Genomic DNA, 20,434 nt, shown 5'->3' with positions numbered 1-20,434 from the left:
CTCTGAGGGCGGGGCCACAGCTGGGGCGGGGCCAGACTGGGTCAGGTCCGGGCGGGCTCGAAGCGGAGCGGCGCCATGGCTGCAGCGCTGGGGCTGCACTTGGGGCTCCTGGGGCTGCTCTTGGCGGGGCCGGGGGGCGCGACGAAAGGTGAGTGGGACCCTTGAAATCGCGACCCCCCTGAACGTCCGTTTCCGGGCACCAGGAAACCCCTAAACCTTCATTCCCGGGTAGGGGAACGCCTGGAATCCGCATTTTGGGTCCTGTGACCCCCCCTTAATCCCCTTCCCCAGCACCAAGACCCCCCTGTACCCCCATTTCTGGGCATGGGGACTCTTTTGAGTACCAATTTCCGGGCACCGGGACACTCCTGAACCCCCTCATCTGGCCCCGGGACCCCCTTAAACCCTCATTCCTGGGGATCAGGATTCCTTTGAACCCCGAATCGCAGACCGGCAAACGCCCTGAACTTCCATTTCCGGGCACCGGGAACCCCCTTAACCTTCATCCTCGGGTACGGGAACCCCCCCCCCCCCCCCCCCGCCTATTTTGGGTCCTATGACCCCCCCATCCCCTTCCCCGGTTTCAGGACCCCCCTGTACCCCCATTCCTGGGCACGGGGACCCCCATGAGCACCAATTTCCCGGCACCGGGATCCCCCTGTACCCCCTTATCTGGCACCGGCACCCCCATGAACCCCCATTCCTGGGGATCAGGATCCCTTTGAACTCCGAATCGCGGATCGGGAAGCCCCCTGAACTTCCATTTCCAGGTACTGGGATCCCCCTAAACTTCATTCCCGGGTACGGGAAACACTCCATCGCCCCATTTTGGGACCTGTGACCCCCCCCCCCCCAAGCCCTTTCCCGGTATGAGGACCCCCCTGTACCCCCTTAACTGGCATCAGCACTTCCCTGAACCATTCCTGGGGATCAGGATCCCTTTGAACCCCGAATTGCAGACCAGGAACCCCCCTGAACCCCCCTTCCTGGGCACCGGCACCCCCTAAACTTTCATTCCCAGGCAGGAAAACTCCCCTGAATCCCCTGTTTGGGTCCTGTGATTCCCATACACTTCCCCAGCACCAGGACCCCCCTGGAACCCCTTATCTGGCACCGGGGCCCCCCTGAATCCTCATTCCTGGGGATCAGGATCCTTTAAACCCCGAATCGCAGCATGGGAGCCCTTCTGACCCCCATTCCTGGGCACTGGGACATCCCTGAATCTCCATTTCCGGGCCTGGGACCCCCCCTGCACCTCATTTTCCGGCATCCCGCTTTTCCCAGGCCCCATTCCCGCCCTTTTCCTTGATCTTTGGACCTCCTAGGATTCCCAACTTTAGTGTCCCCCCCCGTTTTCCACTGCAAATGCTTCCCAAAATGGCGTCCCAGAGGGTCCCCGGTGTCCCAGGGCTCTCAGGAGGGTCGCAGCGGGGATCCAATGGGATCCAGATGAACTCCCTGGAATTCCCCCTTTCCCCCATCCCCTCCCCCACCGCTCTCCCTCGGTCTCTTTCCTGTCTCCCAGGCTGAGCCTTCATGATGCACTCGCCTCTCCCATCCCCAGACCCCCCTTTCCCGTGACCCAGGGACCCCCTGGCCCCCCATTCCTGCCTTTCCCAGCTCCCAGGGCCCCCATTCCCTCAACACCGGGGACCTCTGGACCCTCTTTCCTGGGCACAGGGACCCCCTGGATCCCCCATCCCGCCTCTCCCCGACCTTTCCTTGAACCTTGGACCCTTCCCGGCTCTCCCCGTTCTCCTTCCTGCCCCCCCAATCTCTGCATCCCCCCCGTTCTTCACCTCCTTCTCCTCCTGCAGGGGGTCCCAGGGCTCCAGGAAGGTCCCTGGGGGGTCGTGGAGGGTCCCAGGGAGGATTCTGGACTTTGGGATGCGCCTGAATTTCCTGTCCTGGGCACTGGTGCACCCTGCACTCCCTTATCCAGTACCAATCCCCACTACACTCCCTTTCCCATCTATCCCACCCTCTCCAGCCTCAGACTCCCCTTTTCCTTGACCCTGAGACCTCCTGGACCCCCATTCCTGCTTCTCTCAGTCCCAGCCCTGATTTCTGTCTGCATTAAGGACCTCTGAGCCCCCCATTCCAGCCATGCCAAGTATGCCCACCTTGTGACCCCCTTTCCTTATCACTGGAGCCTCCTGGACCCCCTTTCCTGGGCACAGGGATCCCCTGGAACCCCCATCCCACCTCTCCCAGTCTTTGTATCCCCCTTTTTTTTGACACTGGGAGTCCCCTGAGCCCCCATTCCTGGACTCTGGGAGTCCCCTGAGCCCCAATTCCTGGACACTGGGTCCCCATGCATCCCATTCCCGGCTCTCCCGGTTCCCCTTTCATTGATCCATGTCCCCCTCAATCCCCCCAAATCTCTGTGTCCCCCCAGTTCTCCACTCTCTGCGTTACCTGTCTGTGGCGGTGTCAGAGCCCAGCCCGGGGATCCCCCAGTTCATGATCATTGGGTACCTGGATGGGATCCCCTTCGTGCGCTATGACAGCGAGCGGGGCCGGGCAGAGCCGCTGACACAGTGGATAAAGGATGGAGTCGAGCCGGGATATTGGGATGAGGAGACCCAGATCTGTGAGCAGAACCAGCACGTGGATGCCAGGAGCCTTTATATACTGCGGGACCGGTACAACCAGAGCAGGGGTGAGTGGGGGCATCTGTGGGGCTGGGATAGATCTGTGGGGCTGGGATAGATCTGTGGGTTGGGTTGTGGATCCGTGGGGCTGGGGTGTGGATCCATAGGGCCTGAATGTGGATTCACAGGGCGCCAAGGGGCTGAGTTGGGGATCCATTAGGTTGGTATGGGATATCTTGTGATCCATGGGTGTGAGTGGGGATCCCCGGGGTTGGGATGGGATCTGTGGGGTTGGGTTGGGATCCATGGGTTGGGATGTGGATCCATGGGGTTAGGATGAAGCTCTCTGGGTCTCCATCAGACTCTGAGGCTCCATAGGGTTGGAATGGGGCTCTGTGGGGCTGGGACACAATTCCATGGGTCTCTGTGGGTACAATCCCCCCAGGTCTCCACACGTGGTTGCGAGTGTCTGGCTGTGACCTCCTGTCTGACGGGAGCATCCGTGGATCCTACCAGGATGGCTACGACGGGTGGGATTACATCTCCTTGGACCTGGGATCTGGGAGATTGGTGGCGGCCGACAGCGCTGCTGAGATCACCAGGAGGCTCTGGGAACATGAGAACGTGGCTGAGAGGTGGAGAAATTACCTGGGGCACGAATGCCCGGAATGGCTCCAGAAATACGTCGGATATGGGCAGAAGGAGCTGGACCGCAAAGGTGGGAGCAGAATCCCTGTGGGAATGTGGGCTATGGAAGATTTGGGACCATGGGAATTCCATGGACAGGTCTCACCCCATCCCATTCCAGTGGGAATTCCATGGACAGGTCTCACCCCCATCCCATTCCAGTGGGAATTCCATGGACAGGTCTCACCCCCATTGCATTCAAGTGGGAATTCCAGGGAAAGATCTCACCCCCATCCCATTCCAGTGGGAATTCCATGGACAGGTCTCACCCCCATCCCATTCCAGTGGGAATTCCACAGACAGGTCTCAGCCCCATCCCATTCCAGTGGGATTTCCAGGGAAAGATCTCACCCCCATCCCATTCCAGTGGGAATTCCATGGACAGGTCTCACCCCCATCCCATTCCAGTGGGAATTCCAGGGAAAGATCTCACCCCCATCCCATTCCAGTGGGAATTCCATGGACAGGTCTCACCCCCATCCCATTCCAGTGGGAATTCCAGGGAAAGATCTCACCCCCATCCCATTCCAGTGGGAATTCCATGGACAGGTCTCACCCCCATCCCATTCCAGTGGGAATTCCACAGACAGGACTCAGCCCCATCCCATTCCAGTGGGAATTCCAGGGAAAGATCTCACCCTCATTCCCTTCCAGTGGGAATTCCACAGACAGGACTCACCACCATCCCATTCCAGTGGGAATTCCATGGACAGGTCTCACCCCCATTGCATTCAAGTGGGAATTCCAGGGAAAGATCTCACCCCCAACCCATTCCAGTGGGAATTCCATGGACAGGTCTCACCCCCATCCCATTCCAGTGGGAATTCCAGGGAAAGATCTCACCCCCATCCCATTCCAGTGGGAATTCCATGGACAGGTCTCACCCCCATCCCATTCCAGTGGGAATTCCACAGACAGGACTCAGCCCCATCCCATTCCAGTGGGAATTCCAGGGAAAGATCTCACCCTCATTCCCTTCCAGTGGGAATTCCATGGACAGGTCTCACCCCCATCCTATTCCAGTAGGAATTCCATGGTTGAATCTCACCCCTGTCCCATTCTCATGGAATTCCAGGGGCAGATTTTACCACCATCCCATTCCAACCCGAATTCCAGGGACAGATCTCACCCCCATCCCATTCCAGTGGGAATTCCATGGACAGATCTCACCCCTGTCCCATTCCCAAGGAATTCCATGGGTACATTTTAACCCCATGCCATTCCAATCTGAATTCCATGGGCAGTTCTCACCCACATCAATTTCCAGTGGGAATTCCATGGGCAGATGTGTCCTCTATCTCGTTTTACTGGCAATTCCATGTCCAGATCTCACCCCCATCCTATTGCAGTAGGAATTCCATGGACAGGTCTCACCCCCATCCCATTCAAGTGGGAAATCCATGGGCAGATCTCACCCCTGTCCCATTCCCATGGAATTCCATGGGCAGATTTAAACCCGTCCCATTCCAGTGGGATTTCGATGGGCAGTTCTCACCCATCCCATTCCAGTGGGAATTCCAGGGTGTCCTGGTTTTGGGCAAATTTGGGGGAAAACCTCCAGAAGGAGCCCCCAGACAGCAAACCCCACGACTCCTCCCCCCCACCCCACCGGGTTTGGGAAGAATTTCCTCAGAGAAGAGTGGGAGAAAAAACCTGTTTATTTAACAAGCAAGACACTCCCCAGCACAGGGAAAAAAGACAACACCAGATGACAAAAAAACTCTTTCACCGTTCTGAAGGGATGACAAAGTCAGTCTCTCTGGCGAGTGGTCGCTCAGTTATCAGTCTCTGGCGCTGGGGATGACTGCTGCAGGTGACAGAGTGTAGACTCCCGGTGTTTCTTGGGGTTTCCCAGGTCCCCGTCTGGAACAGGTTCAGATGGTATTCAGGAGAGGGAGGGGACGGGGTGGAAGAGAAAACAGTCCAGGGAAAAAGTTGGACTGCCTAGCTGAACTAACTAATAAGCAAAAAGCAAGGGCAAAGCGAAGGAAAGAAAAAGAGGCAGAAGCGAGCAAGCAAGCAAGCAGGCAAGCAGGCAAGCAAACCGAGCTAAAACCTCTCCTAAACATAGACCATGGGGGAGGTGAGCCGGCTGATAACAGGACAAAACAAAGCTTCACTCTCAGAGTCAGTCCTGGAAGCACAGGACATAATACCAAACATAATCAGGACACACGATTGGAGATACGAACACCATAACATCACCCTAGGACACAGGGACAGATCTCACCCACATCCCATTCCACTGGCAACTCCATGGGTGAATCTCACCCCTGTCCCATTTTCATGGATTTCCAGGGGCAGATTTTACCACCATCCCCTTCCAGTGGGAATTTGTGGGGCAGATCTCACCCCGTCCCATTCCCATGAATTTCCATGGGCAGATTTCAACCCCATCCCGTTCCAATCTGAATTCCATGGGCAGATCGCACCCCATCCATTTCCAGTGGGAATTCCAGTGGTAGATCTCTCCCCCGTCCCATTTTACTGGGAATTCCATGTCCAGATCTTAACCTTATCCCATTCCTGTGGGAATTCCATGAGTAGAGGTCACCCCATCCCATTCCCATAGAATTCCATTGGCAGATCTCTCTCTCATCCTAATATAGTGGGAATTCGATGGGCAGATGTCTTCTCCATCTGATTCCAGTGGAAATTCCATGGGGAGATGTCATCCCCATCCCATTCCAGTGGAAATTCCAGGGCCAGATCTCACCCATGGACTCAATCGAATTCCATGCATGTATCTCACCGTTATCCCATTCCAGAGCCCCCTGATGTCCATGTGTCTGGAAAAGAGGAACACGGGACGCTGATCTTGTCCTGCCACGCGTACGGATTCTACCCCAGCTCCATCGCAGTCAACTGGATGAAGGGGGATGAAATCTGGGATCAGGAGACGGAGTGGGGCGGGATCGTTCCCAACAGTGACGGCACCTTCCACACCTGGGCCAGGATCGAGGCGCGGCCGGAGGAGCGGGAGCAGTACCGGTGCCGGGTGGAGCATCCCGGAATGTCAGAGCCCGGGATCTACGCTTGGGGTGAGGCTGGGAATGTGGAATGTGGGAATTGGGAATTTGGAATTCCCAAATGGGGATTCCCCTCCCTCTCCTCACCATCCTGCTTTTCCCAGACCCGACTTCTGGCGGGAATCTCGTTGTGGTGGTTGCTGTGTCCATCGCTGCCATCATCATCCTCATTGCCCTCATTGGATTCATTGTCTGGAAGCGCCAATCCGGTAACACACGGGATGGGGGCCAGGAAGGGGCACGGATCCACCCGGCACTGTTCTGGGAATCCTGTGCCACCAACACTGATCCCACTGGTTTTTTCAGAGGGAGGAGGGACAGGACTGGATACAACATAGCAGCTGGTGAGTACCAGTGGTGGATCCAGCTCTGGATCCCCTCTTTGTGGATCCTAGGATGGACCCTGGGGTTAATCCCAGTGTGTGATCCATGCTGGAATCTCATGGATCTTCTCTTTCTGCAGGACAAGATGTGGGAACCAACGGCTTGAATGCAGGTACAGAGCGGGATCAGGGTGAGATTCCAAAAGGGGATTGTGGCAGGATGGACAGATTGGGATCATGGAGGAATTCCGGATCAGAGCAGGATCAGATGGAATTGTGGAGTGGGATAGGGGCTGGATTTTGGAATGGGATCATGTGGGAATGATGGAGCGGGATTGATGTGGGATGGATGGATGGATGGATGGATGGATGGATGGATGGATGGATGGATGGATGGATGGATGGATGGGGCAGGATCAGGGAGGGATTCCCTTGTGTGATGGGTGTGGGATGGGGCAGGTCTGGGAAGGGATCAGGTGAGATTCCGGAGCAGTTTGTGCTCTCCATGGGCTCCAGCCAGGTCCATCCTGTGGGATGCAGACAGGGATAGGGTGGCACCGTGACACTTTCTCATCCCAGCAGGAATCACCGCCTGAGCGATCCGTGGAGCTGGATCCGGCCCCTTCCCTCTTCCCAGGAAACCAAGAGCTGCCAGCAGAGCTCATCCTGCTCCTCCCACACACCCACAGCTTTTGCTAATGAATCCATTTCTGATTTTCCAGTGTTTTGAAGCCTGGAACCACAAATATTCCCAACACTTTAGTTCTGCTGTGAAATTATCCTGCTTTGGGGCAATAAATCCTGCTTGGGGCAATAAATCCTGCTTTGAGCAATAAATCCGAATTCCCTCCTCCAGTGTCTGGCAATTCCTCTCTGGGAGCCAGGAACGTGGATGGGGACACTGGGGACAAGGATGGGGGGACAGCAGGGACAGAGATGGGAACAGCAGGAATGAGAATGGGGACACCAGGAAGAGCATTTGAACACCAGGAATGGGAATGAGGACACAGGAGCACCATGGGTACACCAGGAACAGGATGGGGACAGCATGAGCAGGATGGTGACAGCAGGATTGGAATTGGGACTTGCCAGCCACATCCAGCTCCATTCCCCAGGATTCATTTCCTGCTCCGTGTCCCACGTCCAAGGTGTCCCCAGGAGGGTTTGGCCACGTTGGGCTTCTGGAGGGGCAGTGGGATGGGGGGAGGGGTCAGGCCAGGCCTCATTGTCCCCAAAGGTCCTTGAGTGTCCCAAAATCGGGGCTCAGGATCTTGGAGAAGTTCCCTGGCCATGACACGAGCATGAGATGGCCGTGAGATGAGAGTGACCATGACACAACCACGGCCCTGCCCATGAGATGATTTGGACCAAGAGATGATCATGGGTTGGCCATGGCACAACCCTGGCCTTGAGGTGACCCTGATGTGGTCATGGCCATGAGATGACCATGAGGTGACCATGACATGATCATGAGGTGACCATTACAGTGAGATGACCGTGAGCATAAGATGATGGTGATCAGGAAAGGACCATGACGATGAGATGGCCGTGACCATGAGATGACCACAAGATGATGGTGACAATGAGATGACCACAAGATGACCTTGACACCACCATGGCCATGAAATACTGAAGGCTGTGAGATGACCATGACAGGATCTTGACCTAGAGGTGGCCATGAGATGACCCCAACACACCATGGCTGTGTGCTGATCAAGACCATGAGATGATCATGACACAACCATGGCTGTGAGATGATTGTGACCATGAGGTGGCTGTGAGATGACCATTAGGTGACCATGACCATGAGATAATGGTGATGACCATAACTGTAGGAAATAAGGAACGCCTTACAGAATAAGGACCTTTTCTATCTTTGTTAAATCCTGTGCACTTCCGTTCACTTTTATCCACCAAAAGGCACTCTGGGAAGGGCTCAGCTGCGGGTCAGATGGCCAGAGAGTGGGGTGGTGGTCACCTCGTGTGTGAGGCAGTGATGGGCCGGGAAGATGCATGGACACCACAGGATCAGAGAGCTGATTCTGTGAAGGGACTCGTCAACAGCGACAGCGCAGTGACAGGCAGCCAATGCGGGCTTGCTTCAGTAAAGTTTGGGTTAAGTTTCAGTTAAGTCTGAATGACACAGCCAGAGCAGCATTAATGATGGACCACCTAACTGGGAAAGGACAATTTAGCCAACCTGAGGAGCAAGCAGCAGCAGTCCCCAGGCAAGTACGTGGTGAAGTTAAAGATTTTTGTTTAAAGCATTGGTCCATGTACCAGATGGCAGCAATCCTAACTTGGAGTATACTAATATTAGGCAAGAGCCAGGAGAGACATACATGGAATTTATAGATCGGTTAAAACAAGCATTGGAAAAACAAATCCCTGATGCTAGGACCAGGGACAAGCTCTTAGAGACATTGGCAGTAGCTCATGGTAACTCCGAGTGTCCAAAGGTGTTGCACGCCCTGCCATGAGAACCACCACCAATGATCCTCCAGATGATCGAGGCGTGCAATCGTCTCGGGATGAATGTGGCAGCAGGACAGGCCCAGGCCATGGGGCAAGGAGTTGCAAAAGCCCTGGTGGCTGTGCAGTTTCCTTTTACAACACCACAATCACAATAACAACCCACTTGCTTTCGATGTGTTCCACAGGGACATTTCTGAAAAGACTGTCCACAGAGAAAAGGGAGATACCCAGTTCCTGGTCAAAACCAACCCCAGGCTAAACAGTTTTCTTCTAAAGGCAATTTCCCTAGGCAACCACAAAAAAAACTTCCATCAGAGCGCGAGCCGGCCTCGCGCTGTGACAGAAATCCACAAGCTGATGATGCTGATGACCATCAGTGTTAGTAAAAGAGCCTGAAACAAATCAAATTTTAGGATCATTTCGATTAATAACTGGGGGAATGGATGGGGTTGTTTCTCCACAGATAGAGGACCTCGGTGGTACCAGCCAAAACCATCAAACCTTACCTACAGCCATTAAAGGACGACCCACCGGAATGTTCCAGTACTCCCAACTCCTAACAGCGAGCCTTTAGTGAACATAACACACCAGGAGACTTTATGTTTATCTCTTGCCACCCCAAATAACCCCTTTTCATCATGGCTGGTAGGTCTGGCAATAGATGAGTGGCCAGTAAATAAAAAGGCCATCTGTAATATGCAAAGGAACAGTCCCATTGGTAAGCTGAAATACAATCCTGTAGATTTTTGGGACTCGTGGCCTCTCAGCCTTCCACATGCACCATTAGAGGCTCAAGAATTGGAACTGTTTGGCTCAATTCAAATGGATTACTGCAATAGCTTTCGTTATGGATAAAGAATTCAATTGGTAAGATGTAATGGTACTAAGTATTCAAGTCCTCAGAGAGAGAGTCAAAGAGTTACAAATTAATGATGACAAAGACTGGTTTGATGGAGTCTTTAAAAGTTGGGGAATCAAGGAGTGCGTGTTGTCCATAATGAAAACGGGGTTACTTATCTTCATAATTGTCATTTTGTAGTGTTAGTTTTTCCTTGTCTGTTAGAATGTTTCTACAGAGTTTTACAAAAATCTTTCAGTTCTATTTTTACTGTTAAGCAGAAAGGGGGAGATGTGGGGGTCAGCCTGACCAGTATCCCAGGACAGGCAACCATCACCAAAGAAGAATGATATCCCAACCCTAAACCTTGGGAGGCATTTGTTAAGTTGTGGTGACCCCAGAGGAATGTTAGGAAGAGTTATGGGATTGCCTATGTGAATACCTCATGCATATTCCTAACCCTCATTTCCCAGTTAATTATCACCTCTCCCAGTTCCAGAATGTTCTCCCTTCCTTGTATCTCCATTGGCCCTCAGCTGATGCAATGTTCCACCCAAGCTACTCCATTGGATCCTACCTTCCCTTACTCCACTTCTGCCCCACTTTCCCCTTTCCCCATTGGACCCTAAGCTCAACTCCACCCCCTCTCTTACCCCATGTTTACACCTTGGACCTCCCTGTATCTTTGTCTTCAACCCCAGGCTCCTAAAGTGACCTTGTCCTCTCGGTTGTTGAATTTGGATTTTTGGGCCTCATCCCACGTTTCCTTTCATTATTATTAAAGTGTTTTATGTTTCTGAGTCGTGGTTGTCGTTCCGCTCTTCTTTAATTTTTGCCATTTCTGCCCTGATATCTGCAGTGCCTAAAAAGGATTGTTGGGGACCACCCTTGACCCCTGATATGAGATGACCATGACAGAACTATGGCCATGAGGTGACCATGACACAACCATCACCTTGAGATGACCATTACAGTGAGATGACAATGGACATGAGATGATGGGGATCAGGAGATGACCATGAGGTGACCACAATATGACCACGGCTATGAAATAATTGTGGCCACAGGATGACCACGACCATGAGATGATGGTGATAAGGAGATGACCATGACCACGAGATGACCATGACGATGAGGTGACCATGAGATGCTCATTAGGGTGAGCTGACCATGAGCATGACATGATGGATATCAGGAAATAAACGACCATGACTGTGCTGATGACATGACTGTGACTGTGAGATGACCAAGAGATGATCATGAGATGACCATATCCATGACCATGAGAGGACTGTGACCATGAGATGACGATGACACAACCATGGCCATGAGGTGATCAAGAAATGTCCGTGACTGTGACCATGACATGCTGACAACTGTGAGATAACCATGGGCATGAGGTATTGTGACCAAGAGATGACCACGGCATGCCCATGACCATAACATGATCCTGGCCATGAGGCGACCATGAGCATGAGATGATGGTGCTTAGGAGATGACCATAAGATGACCATGAGTGACCATGAGTGAACATGAGCTGGCCTTGAAGATGACCATGAGATGACCATGACCTGGCCATGGTCTGGATCTCCTCAGATCCTGTCACTCACCTCCCGCTTATTATGAATGGGAAACAACAGTCTCAATATTCAGCAAAATTTAGATTGCTTTATTTGATAGAGACGGAGCATGCAGCGATGGGGAATGTGAGGGGTCACCGTCCACTCCACGCTCCACCAAACCCTATTTTGTAGCGTCTTCTTATACTGTGGTTTCTCGTTGTAATCAATAATTTTTAGTATTTTGCTGTCATAATTTGGGCAGGTAAGCAGTGGTGGTCGAAGAAGCATCTGCATCCAAACTCACAAAGCCTCCGGGCGATAGTCAGTCTCACAGATAACCATCTGGTCTTTGTAGACAACCACCAGGGAAATCTGCAAGTCTGGTCCTTGAGAGAGGCAGCAGTGATCAAACAAAGGCAGGAAGGACTATCCAAAAGTGTGATTTTGCAAGCTGGCAGTTGATGTAACTTATTTGGAAAACATAACATACATAACATAACATAACATAACATAACATAATATAACATGGTGATTTAAAACAGAATGATTTAATCATATATTTTTCTTTATCTAGTGTCCATGCTTCACTTCATACCTTAGTATTCTGGTTTATACAAACCACAATTCTTTTGTGAGTAACACAAATCTTTTTCCAATTATCACAATTTCCCCACTTCTTTTGTTTTATCCCATTGATTTGTGTTTTGGTTACAAATTTTGTTGGTAGTTCTTGTGCTCAATTTAATTCATTCACTGGCATTAGTTTTGTTGCCTTCTCAGGGTCTATTGGTATTGTAGCAACTTGCATTCCTTGAACCAGCGACTGGATTAGTCGAATGAAGCATGGAACAAGACAAGGCATGAACAGTACTCCTAATAATGCACATGTTAACATAAAACCTAATTCCTTCCACCAATCTCCCCCCAACAGGTTATTCCACCAATTATCATTAAACACAGAGTTCCAGGTTTATACAGGTACATGGGCTATTTGTTATATTTCTTCTGCAATTTTAGTAATTACTTCACCATTATCATCAATTTCTATGCAGCATTCAGAATTATTGAACTTCCCACACACTCCCCCTTCTTCAGCTAACAGATAGTCCAGGGCTCGTCGATTTTGATATACTGCTGCTCTAGTTTGGGTAAGTTGTTTAGCCATCAATTCCATTGCTCGGGCTGTTTGCTTGGAAGTAATTTCTACTAGGCCTTGTAGCCTGATAATTCTATTTATCATATAAATTGGAGTGAGATAGCCCCAGCTTCCATCTTGAGCCCCATAGTACTCAGTAATTTGTTCTGGGGGCCATTCATCATCCTTCCAGATTTGTGTTCCCCCTATGGATGGGCTCTTTTTGTTTGCAGGCAAAGTTTCATACAAGGGAACTCCTAACACTTGATTGTCTTTCTCTTCTGGTAATGTAAAAACTGCAGGCTGGATAATCCCTCAGGTACATGTCCCTCTCCATCTGTTTGGTAGGGTATTAGAAACTCTTTTCCTGCAGATCCAAAATATTCCGTCTGGGACTTTCCAGCTTAGCTGAACTGATTCAGGTCGTTGCCAATAGATTCTTACACTATTCTTATTATACCAGCAGAGTCCTGTAAAATTGTTCTTTATACAATTACCCTTACTTAGCTTTCCTCGATATTTTTTTAGAGTTTTGGGCCACCAAGACTGATTGCTTGCATTTGTAGTCAGGAGAGTCTTACAGGGGGTGTGCCCCACATCTTGGGTAAAGTTAGTTCCCTGACGTGTTATAGATGCTTCTCCTGTTACCTCATGACTTAGAACCCACCCTTCAGGTCTATTGACTCCCCTCAATATTTCTGTTTGATTCCACTGTAATAAATGATCTGGGCCTAATCCCTCCCCCCTCCATGACCATTGTTCAGTCATCTGCATTCCTCCACAGTGATCCAACAGTGACTTCAGTTCAGTAGTAATTTCTCACATTAATTCCACAAATAAATTTATTCCCAAGGTGGGTAAGTTCTGTTCACTGAGTTGTTGCTTTATTTTCTCATACAAGTTAAAATTTCCCCACAGTTTATCCTTGTTCCCCTGAACACTTTAGTTGTATTTTTTATCAATTCCTTCTTGTAGTGATCGCGCACTCCTCCCTGATCTGAATATCCCCACATACCTTCTTTTGGGAAGCAGAGGTGTGTCTCTCCTACTGGGCAACTTTGGTATGCTGATGGAGCCCACCCTCCTTTTCCCAAATTCGTGGCCACCCAATAACTTTTTCCCATAATAGTACACGATTCCAACTTGTGCTGATTCTAGCAGGAATTGATGTGTGTGGAAGGCAAGGGTGGATACCGTGCATCCCCGTACCCAATTGTCTGGTGACACTTGGAACAAGCATCAGCATTATTTCCTTTTATCATCATTAGCAATAGGATGACTCCCATGACCATTTTCATCCCTCTGCCTCCCTCAAGGCCTACGGGGTTGCTGCCAGTAGCCGAGGTTTGTTTCATCTTCTCGGCAGCAGGGAATATGTCCTGGGCTCTCCCACTTTGTCTTTCTCTTTTGGTAGTGTTTCTTAATTTTGTCCCAAATTTAGCTTTAACATTCCAGTGCGAGGTACAGCAGTAACAGCTCGGTATACACAACCCTTCTGACACTCTATTGCCAAAACCTCTGCTCTGGCTTTCTCTTTTCCTCTTGTTCCATTCTCAAATAACTCCCACCAGTTATGATCATCAATTTCGATTTTTCCTCGTGCTGATAGGGTATTTAGCACCTTAACAGTTTCCTTCTGTTCCTTTCTTCTACACTGAACAAATTATGTGAATGGGAGATACCCACCATAGGGATGAGACCACCACAGCTCAGGACAATATGGACAACTCTTTTTGATGAAGGGGTTACAATCACACCTGGCTTCAGGACAGGTGACTTTCAGTCCTGACTGGGAGACCTTCGAGACAAATTGATCCGGTGCCGACATCGAGAGCTCTGGATTTGCCCTTTGAGGTCTCCAGGCTCGGATGTCACTGCCCAACCTGCAGTAGGAGGGGTTACAGGACCCTGGACTCTACTCACACGTGTCCATCCTTTTTCAGGTGTCCTCACAGCTGTTTCAGTTGTTAACAGAACCAGTCATTCCCATTTTGGATCTAGATTTTCTTTTTTCCATACTTTAATTAACACATGTTGTCCTGGCCTAATCTTATCTATGGCAAATCTTAGAGGGATGGTTTTAGCTAAAATTCCCTTCTCCCTTAATTCTTGCAAATTTTTATTGATTATTATTATGTAATTGTGGAGGGAAGTGTCCTGAACTAAAGCTGGATCAAGTTGTTCTCCTTTAGGGTCAGGCATACCATACAGCATTTCATATGGTGAAATCCGTGTTTTTGAATTTGGCATTGTTCGTATATTAGACAGGGCTAGTGGGAGGCACTTTGTCCATGGCATTTTAGTCTCAATCATTAATTTTGACAGCTGTTGTTTCAATGTTTGATTCATCCTTTCAACCCTGCCAGAACTCTGAGGGTGCCAAGGTGTGTGATACTCCCAGCTGATGCCCAGGGCCGGGGTCAGTGACTGCAGCACCTTTGATGTAAAGTGCGTCCCCTGCTCTGAGTCTATGGCTCGAACCAGGCCATACCTTGGGATTATGTGTTCCAACAATATTTTGGCTGCCACTTGTGATGTGGCTCTAGCTGCAGGGTATGCCTCTACCCAGTGGGTTAATTTGTTACCATTACTAGTAAATAGTTCCATCTTCCTATTTTTGGGAATTCTGTAAAATCTATTTGTATTCTTTCAAAGGGTCTGTAAGCAAATTTCCATTCTCCTGATGGACCTTGTAGCATAACTTTTAATTAATTTTGTGAACAAGTTAACCAAGTCTGGATGCTCTGCTTTGCAATATCAAAAATGCCAATGCATCCAAAAAAATGTAAAAATTGTTCTGCTAGCACTCTCGTTCGCCAAAGAGATCATTGATGTAATTGTTCAGTAATTTGTCTGGCCTGGGTTTTGAGTAAACTTTCCCTGCCATCTGGTTAAACCTATTAATTCTCCTGCAGTTCTGCCCTGAACTTCTTTATCGTTTCTTTTTACTGAAGAGTAATTGTCCACACAATCACATTCTATATTTTCTCCTGGTTCCTCATATAGGAATTGTGCAGGACTTTGAGCAGTTGCTGCTTTTAGCTCTAAGTCTGGGGAAGTGATTAGAATAGCTTCATATTTTAATATTCGGGTATCAGTTAACCATTTCTTGGCTTTTTGATTCAGAATTCCCCTCACATTATGGGGGTGTGGACCACTAGGGTCTCCCCAAAGGTGACTTTTCAGGCTTCTTCCATTAAAAGTGCTGTGGCCACTGGGGCCTGCAGACATGTGGGCCAACCCCGACTGACAGGGTCGAGCAGTTTAGAATAAAATCCCACTGGCTTTCGACTGCCTGCCCATTCCTGGGTGAGTACCCCATATGCTGTTTGATCAGAGGTGTTTACAAACAATTGAAATGGTCTCTCCAAATCTGGGAGACTGAGTACAGGGGCTTGAATTCAAGCTTGTCTGACCTTTTCAAAACTTTTGTCATCCTCCTCTGCCCATTTCAGGCGATTACTGGTAAGTTTTTTATATAGAAATTTCACTTTCTCACTAAATCCCTCTATTCATTGATGACAGTATCCCAGCAGTCCCAACATTTTCCTCACTTCGTTTTTAGTCTTTGGAGTCCTAGGGTTAGTATTCCAGACACTCTGTTAGGATCCAATTTCTTTTTCCCTTTACTTAACCAATGACCTAAATATTCTACTTCTGCTTCTGTGAATTGCAATTTAGCTTTGCATACCTTCAAACCCTGCTGTGCCAAAAAGTTTAAAAGTCATATATTCCCATTTCTAGTAGATTTCTGGTCTTTTTTCTGCTATTAATAGATCATCTACATATTGTAACGATTTCACCCCTTCTGGTAGCTCAAAAGATTGCATTAATTCTTCTAGGGCTGCCCAAAGACATTGGGGGATTCTGTAAAGCCCTGAGGCAATACTGTCCAACGCAGTTGTCGTTTCCTGCCTTTATCAGGATATTCCCATTCAAAGGCAAAGCAATCTCTGCTACTTTCCTCTAACGGGCATGCCCAGAAGGCATCTTTTAGATCTATTACACTATACCAAGTGTAGTCAGGGGACAGCTGGCTTAAGAGGGTGTAAGGATTTGCTCCTATAGGAAATTTGATGACAGTTCGCTGATTTATAGCCCTCAAATCCTGTACCAATCTGTAATTCCCGTCTGTCTTTTTGACAGGCAGAATAAGAGGATTATGTGGGGACATACATGGTTCTGAAATCTCTTGTTGCAAAAGGTTTTCTGTGACAGGTTGAAGGCCCGGGCTCCCTTCTAATGATATTGGATATTGACAAACTCGGATTGGCAAATCAGGATCAGTGATTTTCACTTTGATAGGTTTCATTTTTAATTTCCCTATTTCCCCAGTGATGTACCACACCTCAGGACATATTTGTTCCTCATCTTTTTGGTTAAGGCATAAATTTCAAGTTGCCCTCGGGATACTTCAATTTTCAAATCCAATGCTATTATTAAATCCTTCCCCAATAAATTATTTTTTGTCTCTGACAGTAACAGTAGATCATTTAATCGAATATTGCTTTGGTTCTCAATTTATACATTTTTAATAACAAGGATCCGAAACGGCTTACCCGGCGCTTTCTTAAGGGGGTCCCAGGTGGCTCTCAGAGGGCTCCGGGGGATCGCAGCGGGGATCCAGAGGGATCCAGAGGAATTCTGTGGAATTCCGACGTCCCCTCCCCCCCCGCGCTCTCTCTCGGGCTCTTTCGCTTCCGCGTCCCAACCTGAGAGACCGGGATCTACCCGGCGCCGGGTGACGTCACTCAGATGTCGGGCTGCCATTGGCGAACAGGAAATAGCGCCGCCAATGGCGAGGCAGGAGGCGGCTCTGAGGGCGGGGCCACAGCTGGGGCGGGGCCAGACTGGGTCAGGTCCGGGCGGGCTCGAAGCGGGGTAGCGCCATGGCTGCAGCGCTGGGGCTGCTCTTGGGGCTGCTCTTGGGGGGCCCGGGGAGCGCGAGGAAAGGTGAGTGGGACCCTTGAAATCGCGACCCCCCTGAACGTCCGTTTCCGGGCACCAGGAAACCCCTAAACCTTCATTCCCGGGTAGGGGAACGCCTGGAATCCGCATTTTGGGTCCTGTGACCCCCCCTTAATCCCCTTCCCCAGCATCCAGACCCCCCTGTACCCCCATTTCTGGGCATGGGGACACTTTTGAGTACCAATTTGCGGGCAGTGGGACACTCCTGAACCGCCTCATCTGGCACCGGGACCCCCTTAAACCCTCATTCCTGGAGATCAGGATTCCTTTGAACCCCGAATCGCGGACCGGGAAACGCCCTGAACTTCCATTTCGGGGCACCGGGAACCCCCTTAACCTTCATCCTCGGGTACAGGAAATCCCCCCCTCGCCTATTTTGGGTCCTATGACCCCCCCATCCCCTTTCCCGGCATCAGGACCCCCCTGTACCCCCATTCCTGGGCACGGGGACCCCCCTGTACCCCCATTCCTGGGCACGGGGACCCCCATGAGCACCAATTTCCGGGCACCGGGATCCCCCTGTACCTCCTTATCTGACACCGGCACCCCCATAAACCCCCATTCCCGGGGATCAGGATCCCTTTGAACCCCGAATTGCAGACCAGGAACCCCCCTGAACCCCCCTTCCTGGGCAGCGGGAACCCCCTAAACTTTCATTCCCGGGTAGGGAAAATCCCCTGAATCCCCTGTTTGGGTCCTGTGCTTCCCATACATTTCCCCAGCACAGGGACCCCCCTGGAACCCCTTATCTGGCACCGGGGCCCCCCTGAATCCTCATCCCTAGGGATCAGGATCCTTTAAACCCCGAATCGCAGCATGGGAGCCCTTCTGACCCCCATTCCTGGGCACTGGGACATCCCTGAATCTCCATTTCCGGGCCTGGGACCCCCCTGCGCCTCATTTTCCGGCATCCCGCTTTTCCCAGGCCCCATTCCCGCCCTTTTCCTTGATCTTTGGACCTCCTAGGATTCCCAACTTTAGTGTCCCCCCCCGTTTTCCACTGCAAATGCTTCCCAAAATGGCGTCCCAGAGGGTCCCCGGTGTCCCAGGGCTCTCAGGAGGGTCGCAGCGGGGATCCAATGGGATCCAGATGAACTCCCTGGAATTCCCCCTTTCCCCCATCCCCTCCCCCACCGCTCTCCCTCGGTCTTTTTCCTGTCTCCCAGGCTGAGCCTTCAGGATCCGCTCGCCTCTCCCATCCCCAGACCCCCCTTTCCCGTGACCCAGGGACCCCCTGGCCCCCCATTCCTGCCTTTCCCAGCTCCCAGGGCCCCCATTCCCTCAACACCGGGGACCTCTGGACCCTCTTTCCTGGGCACAGGGACCCCCTGGATCCCCCATCCCGCCTCTCCCAGACCTTTCCTTGAACCTTGGACCCTTCCCAGCTCTCCTGGGTCTCCCCATTCTGCTTCCTGCCCCCCCAATCTCTGCATCCCCCCGTTCTTCACCTCCTCCTCGTCCTGCAGGGGGACCCAGTGGCTCCAGGAAGGCCCCTGGGGGGTCGTGGAGGGTCTCAGGGAGGATTCTGGGCTCTGGGACCCCCTGAATTTTAAGTCCTGGGCACTGGAACCCCTCTGCACTCCCTTATCCCATACCATTTCCCTCCTGCACCCATTTCCCATCCATCCCATCTTTCCCTTTTCCAGACTCCCCTTTTCCTTGACACTGAGACCCCCTGGACCCCCATTCCTGATTTTTTTAGCCCCTTGCTCCCCGTTCCCTCTGCATCAAAGACCCCCTGAGCTACCCATTCCATCCATCCCGGGTCTCCCTGCCTTGTGACTCCTCTTTCCTTGGCATTGGGGACCCCTGGACTTTCTTTCCTCAGCACAGGAATCCCCTAGAACCCCCATCCCACCTCTCCCCATGCTTGTATTCTCCTTTCCTTGACACTGGGCGTCCCCTGAGCACCCGTTCCTGGACACTGGGTCCCCATGCACTCCCTCCCCACCTCTCCCAGTTCCTCTTTCATTGATCCATGACCCCCTCAACCCCCCCAAATCTCTGTGTCCCCCCAGTTCTCCACTCCCTGCGTTACCTGTCTGTGGCGGTGTCAGAGCCCAGCCCTGGGATTCCTGAGTACGTGACCGTTGGGTACCTGGATGGAATCCCCTTCGAGCGCTACGACAGCGAGCGGGGCCGGATGGAGCCGCTGACACAGTGGATAAAGGATGGAGTCGAGCCGCGATATTGGGATAGCCAGACCCAGACCTCTGTGCAGAACCAGCACATGGATGCCTGGAACCTGGAGACACTGCGGGACCGGTACAACCAGAGCTGGGGTGAGTGAGAGGATCTGTGGGGCTGGGATAGATCTGCTGCCCGAAACCCCAAGTAAAACACAAACTAACAGAGTGTCAGTTTATGCGGTGCTTTATTCAGGGCCCGGGGACCTGCGGACTCGCGTCCTAAGTCAGGATCCCACTGGTTCCCTTTTTAGAGGGTTTTTATACCCTTTTTACAAATGGTTTATGTGCAGAAGTACACATTCTTCTGTAGATACATTCACCTTGAAGATAGCATTTTGGCGTCATAAATCTTACATGGTTGCTTATCTTAGGACTAGAGTGTTCTCCCCCTCAATCTCTCTCTTATGCCACTGCCCACCACCAGTACTTTATTTATGTTTAGACTTTAACCTTATCACTAACGGTTCTGCATGCTCTCAGCACAGCACATTCCTAAGTTAGTTTCCCAGGGCCTACTCTGGGGACTGCAGTCTCCAAGCCTTAGCATTACTACTACTATTATGGTTTATACACTTTATATTCTAATATTCAGGATTTCTAGTCCATACGGTAACAACTCCCCCCTTTTGAGCAT

At 50.9% G+C, this 20,434-nt stretch overlaps 2 protein-coding genes across 2 annotated transcripts; both read left to right on the top strand.

Annotated features, from left to right (window-relative positions):
• Window positions 1-26: 26 nt before the first annotated feature.
• LOC106864645 (class I histocompatibility antigen, F10 alpha chain-like) lies at window positions 27-7,029 on the top strand. Its single transcript, XM_088158311.1, has 7 exons — window positions 27-148; window positions 2,399-2,662; window positions 3,040-3,312; window positions 6,050-6,322; window positions 6,415-6,519; window positions 6,619-6,654; window positions 6,774-7,029. Exons 1-7 carry the CDS (start codon window positions 76-78, stop codon window positions 6,956-6,958), a joined length of 1,209 nt encoding a protein of 402 aa, XP_088014437.1. The 5' UTR covers window positions 27-75; the 3' UTR covers window positions 6,959-7,029.
• A 10,496-nt stretch (window positions 7,030-17,525) lies between these two features.
• Window positions 17,526-19,901, top strand: LOC148217884 (class I histocompatibility antigen, F10 alpha chain-like). The gene is made up of 2 exons (XM_088158322.1): window positions 17,526-17,596; window positions 19,630-19,901. The coding sequence occupies exons 1-2, from the start codon at window positions 17,533-17,535 to the stop codon at window positions 19,899-19,901; spliced, it is 336 nt and encodes a 111-aa protein (XP_088014448.1). The 5' UTR covers window positions 17,526-17,532.
• Window positions 19,902-20,434: the final 533 nt, after the last annotated feature.

This window comes from Sturnus vulgaris, unplaced genomic scaffold (genome assembly GCF_052056855.1).
Source record: "Sturnus vulgaris isolate bStuVul1 unplaced genomic scaffold, bStuVul1.hap1 Scaffold_198, whole genome shotgun sequence".
Taxonomy (NCBI): domain Eukaryota; kingdom Metazoa; phylum Chordata; class Aves; order Passeriformes; family Sturnidae; genus Sturnus; species Sturnus vulgaris.
The sequence above is the reverse complement of the archived record's forward strand: the minus strand, read 5'-3'. Positions and strand labels throughout refer to the sequence as shown.